The sequence below is a fragment of the Ipomoea nil genome, unplaced genomic scaffold (assembly GCF_001879475.1).
Source record: "Ipomoea nil cultivar Tokyo-kokei standard unplaced genomic scaffold, Asagao_1.1 scaffold0202, whole genome shotgun sequence".
NCBI classification, from domain to species: domain Eukaryota; kingdom Viridiplantae; phylum Streptophyta; class Magnoliopsida; order Solanales; family Convolvulaceae; genus Ipomoea; species Ipomoea nil.
Genome location: NW_017616630.1, coordinates 1127943 through 1137288, shown reverse-complemented (window position 1 = coordinate 1137288; position 9346 = coordinate 1127943). Strand labels below are relative to the sequence as shown.

At 37.4% G+C, this 9346-nt stretch overlaps 1 protein-coding gene across 1 annotated transcript; it reads right to left on the bottom strand.

Moving 5' to 3' along the window:
- Positions 1 to 1233: 1233 nt before the first annotated feature.
- LOC109190203 (pleiotropic drug resistance protein 1-like) lies at positions 1234 to 9115 on the bottom strand. Its single transcript, XM_019340657.1, has 21 exons — positions 8793 to 9115; positions 7105 to 7225; positions 6922 to 7007; positions 6725 to 6809; positions 6456 to 6615; positions 6251 to 6327; positions 6107 to 6160; positions 5626 to 6018; positions 5261 to 5542; positions 4877 to 5193; positions 4624 to 4784; positions 4449 to 4552; positions 4205 to 4364; positions 3624 to 4114; positions 3257 to 3547; positions 3101 to 3184; positions 2867 to 3000; positions 2536 to 2763; positions 2276 to 2447; positions 1710 to 1964; positions 1234 to 1604 (listed from the first exon to the last, which is right to left on the bottom strand). Exons 1-21 carry the CDS (start codon positions 9113 to 9115, stop codon positions 1347 to 1349), a joined length of 4236 nt encoding a protein of 1411 aa, XP_019196202.1. The 3' UTR covers positions 1234 to 1346.
- Between the last annotated feature and the right edge of the window lie 231 nt (positions 9116 to 9346).

Sequence of the window (9346 nt, the reverse complement as noted above, 5' to 3'; positions counted from 1 at the left end):
ATTATTATTATTATTATTATTATATTATTATTATTATTATTATTATTATTATTATTATTATTATTATGATGATGATGATGTATACATGGCTTTAAAATAAATGCAGGACCACCAACCCCGGCCCACATCCTCACCCAAATAAATAAGAAGGGGACCAGATGTGTAATTAGTGATGCATATAGATCATGTAATTGATATTGTTTAAATTTAAATTATGAAGATTATGATATATATTCCTCCTAAACATGATATGTTTATATATGACTTATTATCTAATCATTTGTCGTAACCTAAACCAACATAATCATGACTTAGATACCAATACAATTAAGTTGTTATGTACAATGATTAAATAGTGAAAGTTAAACTATAGTGCATTGAAAAAATTAAAGTATGGTAGTACATATCTGATAGAAGGGACATGATTGAAATTAATTATAGGCCATCAATTGAATTATGTGGACATTTATCATTACATAATTATATTAGGAAAAATGGTTAAATACGCTCTTGAAATTTTTTTAAAAAATTAATTAAGTTTTTGAATTTTTCAAAACTTACAATTAAATACATCAATTTATTATTTTTATGTATTTGAACTCAATAGCAAGTTATCCACTAGTAATAATCGGTAATTAGGATTCTGGCAATCAAAATCGACAACCATTGAACGATTGACAGTCACTTTCGTCACTAAATTAAAGAAGGCAATCAATGACCATTCGACGGTCACCAGTTGCCAATTTCAATAACTGGAACATAACCCTAATTACTACTTTACTACTCCGCAGTTATTACCGGTGGATAACTGATTATTGAGTCTAAATACACAAAAATAACATGTTAATATATTTAATTGTAACTTTTAAAAATTTGAGAACCTAATTATATTTTCATATAAAGTTTAAAAGCTTATTTATGACCCTTTTCCTCATTATATTATATTAACATATCACCCATCCATAACCCTTGAAATGTGAATGAGATTGTGTAAATTCTTAGCTCTTAATCAAATGTTTTGAGTTTAAGTGTCATGAGTACTTTGTCACCTTTTGAGGACTAACCGCTACATACAAATGTATAGTTATCATGCAGGGAAGAGAACTTGGAGATAAAATGGGTGAAACTATAATTCCTGAAATTATTTGATTTTCATAGATTTTCAGAATGTAAAAAAAAAAAAAAAAAAAAAAAAAAAGAGACTAAAATTTACACAAATTAAACTTAGCTTGTAAGCATTATATTCCTAAGAATGAAACACAAAATTAATGATGTATTTTGACAAAACATAGATGTGAGGTTGTAGTTGGGGTTGATCCATTTTCCGAGGCCCATATGAGTATCAACTAACGGTTTTGGAAGTTGAAGAGGTTGATGCAGAGAGCAAATATAAGAGCAAAGAGCAGAACAAAAGCAGACAATATGGCTGCAGATTCTCCCAAAAACTCACGTTTATAACCCAAGAAAATCCTGAGGAACCCCTCCACCGTGTTGAATGTCTCTAAAACATCATCAACATCTCCGAACTGAGATACCATCAGCCCATATAGCGTCCACCCAACAGGTGACACCAGAAAATACCATCTCCACCACACAGGAGCATGCTGCATGTACCGTGTACGTATATCATATTATATTATCATTGGTAATTAAGAAAGTGGATTATTGAAAGAAATTAAATGGATCGATTTGGTGGGCGGGTGGCTTACCGGGCGAGGAATCAAGAAGCCAGAGAACACATTCCATATCCCAAATGTAGCAGTTGCCAAGAGGGTGGCAATGTCCAGATTTGGAGTCATGGCCACTGACATCATGCCCAGGAAAGTGGAGTACAAGAATGTTAAGAACATGATGAAAAGGTACCACAAAAACTTGTTGGCTGTCCACTCAAATCCAATCATGGAATACACTATCACACTGTACACCACTGCTTGCACCAAAATGTATGGCACCTCAATCACAATCTGCATGCATGCAAAACAATTAAGTATCAAATTCAAGCTTAGCTTGCTAAAACAACATGGGAAAACGACGCTGGCCAAATTGGTTACGTTTGGTAATCATAATGTTACAAGTTCGATCTACTCTGACCGGAGCGGCCTAGCTATTAGCCTTCTTAATTGGTTTAATTTGAACCTAGACTGATTGGTCCTTTGTTACCCTTAAATAGGGTTATGGGTTTCCCTGGTCACTCAAAAGTTACGTTAAACATGGGAAATTAAAGTACGTACTCTTCAATTCTTTGTTTCTGGATGTGTAAAATAATAATACGTACCATTGCGAAGGCGAAAGGCGTAGCTGCATACATCCCTGCAGCTCTTTCTCTGTAAAACACTGTTCTTTCTACCACAGCTACTTGCTCAACACTGAATGCATTCAGAGTCCCAACAAAGAACACTGAAGCAAACATGGAACCCATGGCATTGAACAAGTCCTGTACCTTATTCCTGCAGATTATTATATATAAGATAGATAGATAGATAGATAGATGTTAAGTCAAACCCAGGGGATCGAGTTCAATATATATATAGCTACCTCCTTGCACCAAGACCCCAGAACATTGTCCCAAACAGCAGTGCAATAAAAATGGTGAAAAGGGCTCTGAGTGCAGTGTATGAGGTGTTATGGCAGTAGGACCATTGATGGTTCTGCAGGCATGCCAAGAATTGAGCTGAGAAAGATTGTGAATACTGAGTTGGAAAACTGAGATCCCTTGAACCTGGAGAGGGTGTGCTCAGTGTTTCAACAAAAGCTTTGTTTCTCCTGCATGCGACCAACATCGATCTTATCAGGCCAGGTAGCCAGCCAGTTTAATTAAATGGTATATATATATATATATATATATATATATATTAATTAAACTTACTTGCACAGTTCTGAACTTGCATAGATCTCACTGAAACTAAGCCCCAGACCCACTTCTTTTTCAGTTGTTGTAATTTCCAGCACCCATGTTGCTGGATTATAACCTTCTTTCATCCCGCTGATGCCTTGGATACTCTACATCGATGAAGATTGAAAACCATATATATTTCTTTAAGTTCATGCATACATATATCAAAAGTGCATGCTCAGATCAGAAACTAACTAACTCGATCACCTCAAAATAGTTGATTAAGTGGCAAGATCGACGCCCGATTGGGCCAAAGTAAATTTCTTGTCCTCCTAGTGCCATTAGCAGCAGCTGCATGCAATAATATATATTACTGATAGGTAAAGCATATATAATTAAGGATACTACTACTTAATTACATACCTCATCAAAAGCTTCAAATATGTGAATGCTTGGCTGGTGGATTGTGCACACAATTGTTCTGCCAGTGTCAACAACGTTTCGAATTGTCCTCATGATGATTGCTGAAGCCCTGGCATCAAGGCCTGTGGTGGGCTCATCCATGAATACTATGGAAGGATTGGCCACCAGTTCTACTGCAATCGTCAGCCTCTTTCGTTGCCCAGTCGACAGACCATTCACCCCGGGTAAACCAACCACTACCTCCCCGAGAGAGGTCAGTTCAACCAACTCCATCACCTCTTTTATGAACACCTACGTTACATACGCCATATATATGAATTAAATTAAAGTTGATCGAGGTGGACTGTACTACTAACTAATTACATACCCTTCTGGTTTCTGAATCAATCTGTGATGGTAAGCGGAGCTTAGCCGAAAAGAGCAAGGATTCATATACTGTAAGGTGGGGAGAGTGGATGTCGTTCTGCTCACAGTATCCAGAAATGCGAGAAAACGTTTTTTGCTTCTTGGTGTAGCCCGAAACTGTGATGTTCCCTGCAATATATCCCCCATTATTTTTCCTCCCTGCCAGGACATCCATCAGTGTAGTTTTACCTGCACCACTCACTCCCATAAGGGCTGTCAGAATGCCCGGCCTGAAAGCCCCACTCACACCTTTCAAAAGCTCCACACGATCTTCCACCGCATTCTTCTTCTTCTTCTTCTTCATCTCCTGTGGCATGTCTACAGAATACTTAACATCACTAAACGCGATCCAGTGGGGCTCAAATGGTAAGATCATTGCGCGCCCTCCTCCTGCACCATTATTGCTGCTATCAGATTCTTCTGAGATAACAACCTGATGAGACTGTGGGAGTGCTGCAGATCAAAGTAGATCGATTAGCAAGGTTAACTGAGATCAAGCAAGAAATCGCAAGGTAGAAAGAAACACAGTATATATGTATGTACATCTGAGTTTTGCAAGGGCTAGAGCATAAAGGAAATTCGCGATAATTGTGAATCCAACCAGTGCCCCTACTCCAACCCAGTACCAGTATGCCTCGGGGTAAAGCCCGCGATACTTGAGCACAAGAACACCAAGTGGTTCTGATGAAGAAAATGGAAGCACCTTTGAAACCCATGCATAAATGTCTGTCAGAAAAGAAAAGAGATGGATAGATGAAGGAAGGTGGAAATGCTACTTAGTACTTACAGTATTCCAACTTGTTCCAAGGAATTCATTTACTGCTATAGCATTCTGGGCATACATCAATGGTGATACCCAACACCCCCACAACCACCATTTCTTCACATCCACTGAAATAATTCCATAGCTGAGGTGTATGTACTGTCTCAATCCATATATACCAATATATATTATTAATTACCTCTTGACAAGACAAATCCACCCAAGGAAAACATCATTAGGATTACAAAAGAACAGGCTACAAATGCGACGGTCATACTCCTACTCACTACTGCAGCACATCTGAATAACGCAGACGAAGTTTGTTTGAAAATCAAGAGTAAAACCCACTGTTTAAACAACCTGCACGCATTCAAACACACAAATTGGACACGAAATTTACTGCAAAACAAAACAATTTGATTGATCTGTTATCAGTAGCAGCAGCTGGCTACCTTTCAACATTTGGATCATAGCCAATGGCATAGTATGTAGAAAACACCCAGATTGAAACTTCAACGAATGATATGGGAATGCTGAGGATCCATATAGGTATTGCATAGGCCGATGCAGGATAAAACGAATGGTCCCTTTGCTTGTAGAAAACAGGAAGCCTCATAACAGTGGGGGCTAACTCTTGTATTGCACTAAACAGGAAGACACTGAGGCTAAAAAAGAGGGACCCCATGTATATCTGTGCCCCCATTACTGAGTTTCTGCTTATATTGGTCTTTGGGAATAGTGTCATCGTAATCACTGCCAAAAGAATCACCTGAAACAGAAGAAGCCATCAGAAAATCAGAAAATAATAATAATTCCAGACAGAAATAGCAAAGTACCGAAGCGAGTCCAAGAAGATAAAGGGCAGAGTTTCTCTTCATCAGTAGAACTTCTCTGAGAAAACAAGATTTCAGGAGCTCCATCTTGCTAACTCCATATGGTTTTGTAGTTATAGCAGCTGGATGACTTGTAGCCTTGGGGAATGGGGTGGCAAGCTCATCTCCTAGGTTGTGCCCAACGTGGAAAGATTGAAATGCTTCAGAGAATTCCTTTACTGTCACAAATCTGTAAGGCTTGTCACTATGGACCCAATACTGCTTTTGATCTTTCTTTGATGTCACCTGCAATCAATCAAATTAAAGAGCATTAATTAATTTCTGTTTTTATCTCTCCGATCCCAACATACACTGCAGCTTTCACTTACTTCTTGCAACAAGTCAGCTACCCCTTTTCTTTCTGGACATCTGAATCCCATACATTCAAAGAATTCAAGCACATAATCGCGTGGACCCTGATACACAATCTGGCCTTCAGATATGAGGATAATATCATCAAACAGATCATAACATTCAGGTGCAAGCTGCAGAAGAGCAATTGCTGCAGTCCCATGGAGAATGTGTACACAATTTCTGATGGATTTTAGGATATGAAAAGTGGTTGAACTGTCTAAACCAGTTGATATCTCATCCATCAAGAAAACATTTGCTGGTCCTACAAGCATTTCCCCTATTGTAAGCCGCTTTCGCTCACCTCCTGACATGCCCCTTAACAGTTCATTTCCTACAATTGTATCCTCACAGCCTTCAAGTCCCAGAATCTATATATGAATTCAAATGAGTATGTAAGAAACGTAACTTCACAGATATCTTTAGTGTTATGAAAGGAAACTATGGTTTCTTTTCTACCTTGATGATGTAATCCACAACGACATTTTCTTGCTGACCATCTGTTGCAGCAGCCTGAATTGAAGCATCAACGTAACACCATTCATTACAACATGTATGTATGTGTGCATATAAAACCGAAAAGAAAGGTAACTTCTTTGCCACCTTCATAAAGATATCTATATCCGGATCTGGCATAATATTTGCTGCTTTTTCTCTTCTAGATAGTTCTGCTAACATTTCTGCAACAAAGAAGCAGACAGCACCAAAGATTAATGTGTTGAGTATTATATGGAACATGGTCTGGTTTCTACAGAAACAGAAAATTAAATTTGTTAAATCAATTTAGTACAATGTGACTCATGCTAACCATATCTGGAGCCAACTCCTTGGCATCTTGCAGAAAAGGCCAGGGTTTCTTTAGCAGTCATTTCTGGAATGTGGAGGTCATGCTGGCTGATGTAAGCAGCAGTTCTCATGGGCACAAATTCATGCATTTCATGCCCATTGTAAGAAACTCTCCCAGAAAACTAACAATAAAAAAGAACGAAGGTATTGATATATAAAATAAAAGATTATCGTATGTAATTCGATCAAGAAACTTGTAGGAAATACTGAAGAAGCTAAGTTGTTCTTTACTTCCAAACTGGGATCAAGCTGCCCTGCCAGTGCCAGCAGAAGAGTGGTTTTCCCTGAACTTGGAGGCCCTAAGAGCAATGTCATTCTGAAAGGCATCCAATAAGTTCAAAAAAGAAGGATTACTAAGTCTCATCAGCTCAGACAAACAGCAAAATAACCAGAAAAACACAATCAACTCAGCCTGCCTGCATTAGTACCTGCCAGGCTTGATGATTCCACTAACATCACGAAGAATCGAAATGTGTTTCTTGTTTGTAGGCAGGTGGAAACAGCTCAATAGCCCCTATTCAAATGCACATGTATCTACCAATGTTAAAATTCAATACAGAGAAACATGCAGAGATAGATTGAATACAGAAATGGCAGCATGCATGCTATACCTCCAGTATGTTCAAGAACAGGTTTGTGATAGAAGGCAAAGCTCTTTTGCCTACATAAGCTTCAACCCCCACATTCAAATGCTCAAATCTTACCTCCACTGTAGGAATATCAAGTGCAACCCTGGTAAATTTAAACAACATGAACTTAAGCTACACCATGCATCATATCAAACCATGACAAAATCAGGCTATTGATTTGGTAACCACAATGTTCCAAGTTCGATTCTTGGTGGGAGTGACCTATTTTCTTTTTTGGTTTGAGCCGATCAGCTATGCACAATCTAGGTTGGTTTTGTGGTCTTTTGCCGGTTAGAGTTACAAGTAGAGCTATCAATACGGGCTGACCAAAAATGCCCGCTCCTTGGCGGGCCTCGGTTTTAAAGGCCCAGCCTGCCCTGACCCGCGGGCTAGGCGGCCCCCAATCATTATTGTGTGGACCGTGGTCCACACAAGTTGTGTGGACCATATTTTGTATATTGTAAAATAATGTACATTCAATACAAAAATAATGTACATACAATACAAAAATAATGTACATTGTATTCAGGGGATGTACATTATTTTTGTACTGAGTGTACATTATCTTGTATAATGTATATTCAGTACAAAAATAATGTACATTTAGTATATTAAAAATGTATATTTTATTATGGTCCACATAACAATGTATGGACCATGTTCCATACAATAATTTGCCAGCGGCCCCCACCATGTTTTTTTTTTTTTTTTTTTTTTTTTTGGATTCTTTAACTCTTAAGTTGTTAGTTTGATACTTTGTCAAGTTTTACCATTTGTACACTTTAAACATATAATTAAAATAACTTGTTACATAACTAAGTTCATCAAACATTAGACATTACATAATAATAATTATAAAGTCCATAGTCTAAAATTTTAAAACATTAAACTAGGGTTATGGTTATTACTTATTAAGTTATAGTTAGATTATATATATATATATATATATATATATATATATATATATATATATATATATATATATACACACAAAAAAGAAATTAGAACTGACAGAAAATTCGGAAATTTTTTACCTAGATTGTGAATTTTTTTGGGAGTATTTGGTAACTAATTTTGATACAAATTTTTCGAGCTATGGAGTTCAACAAGTCTTAGAACATACACAAAAATTTTCATATCAATCCAAGGCGAAGTAATTTTCTTGAACTTTTCCCTTAAACTGTGTCAGACAAAATTTTCTGGACAGCACACTGCCAAGAACTTTACAGAATTTCTTGTGATTACTGAAACATGTTTTCAACACAAACTTGTTTTTTTGGATATAAAGTTATGTAAGTGTAGGTTCTCAAAAAAAAAAAAAAAATCAAGAAAAAGGAGTCTTGGAAGTATTTTTTTCAAATTTATTTTTTCGACTGTGCTAGACAGAATTTTCTCAGCGGTAAAATATTATATAAATATATATTTTATTTTTTAAAAATGTGACGGGCAACCCTCGGGCCTAAATGGGGCGGGCCAAATAAACCGCTACTTAGCGGGTTGCTATTTTCGAAACTGACCCTACTTAAGTATGGGATGAACGGGCCGGACCGACGTTCAAAGTATGTTTTGAAGGTTTTAGATACAATACAGGGTTTACCACTGCAAACCTTCATGTAGGTAGCAGCTGAAGCTAGTTTTTTCACTAAGAATTGAAGGGGACATATACCTACCTGTCAATGCGATCCTTAAGTTTCAATAGGAACTTGTGGTTATCTGTTTCTGGGACTTTGATCAACCTCTCAAGGATTTGTTTCTTGTCTTCATATCTGATGTTGTTTATATGAATTTCACTTGTCTCACCTCTTAGCCCTGTAACTAAGGCCTTCTTCAGGCGGTCATAGGTTGGAACTCTCTGAAGCGCAGCCCACTTGAGTGCCCTTTCTTCATCTTCCTGCACCCGCCGTGATGACGACGATGACTTCACAAACACATCCATGCCACTGCTTATTCTAAAGCTTCCACTCTTCCTATAAGAATCATCAATAATCTCCATTGTAATAGCTTAATTAAGATCATAGCAGAAGATGACAGAATGCATATATATATATATACAACTACGATACCCTGGATAGTGGATAGATTTTAGATTATTCAGTGCATGCATATGTGCCCAAAGACTGCAAACTCATATTTATAACTTGACAGAAGCTGGGGATCAATGAAAGGGACTCCTCAGCTCGTATAATACTGACCGTCCCAGCAGGATGTTCTAGCATTTCCAGAA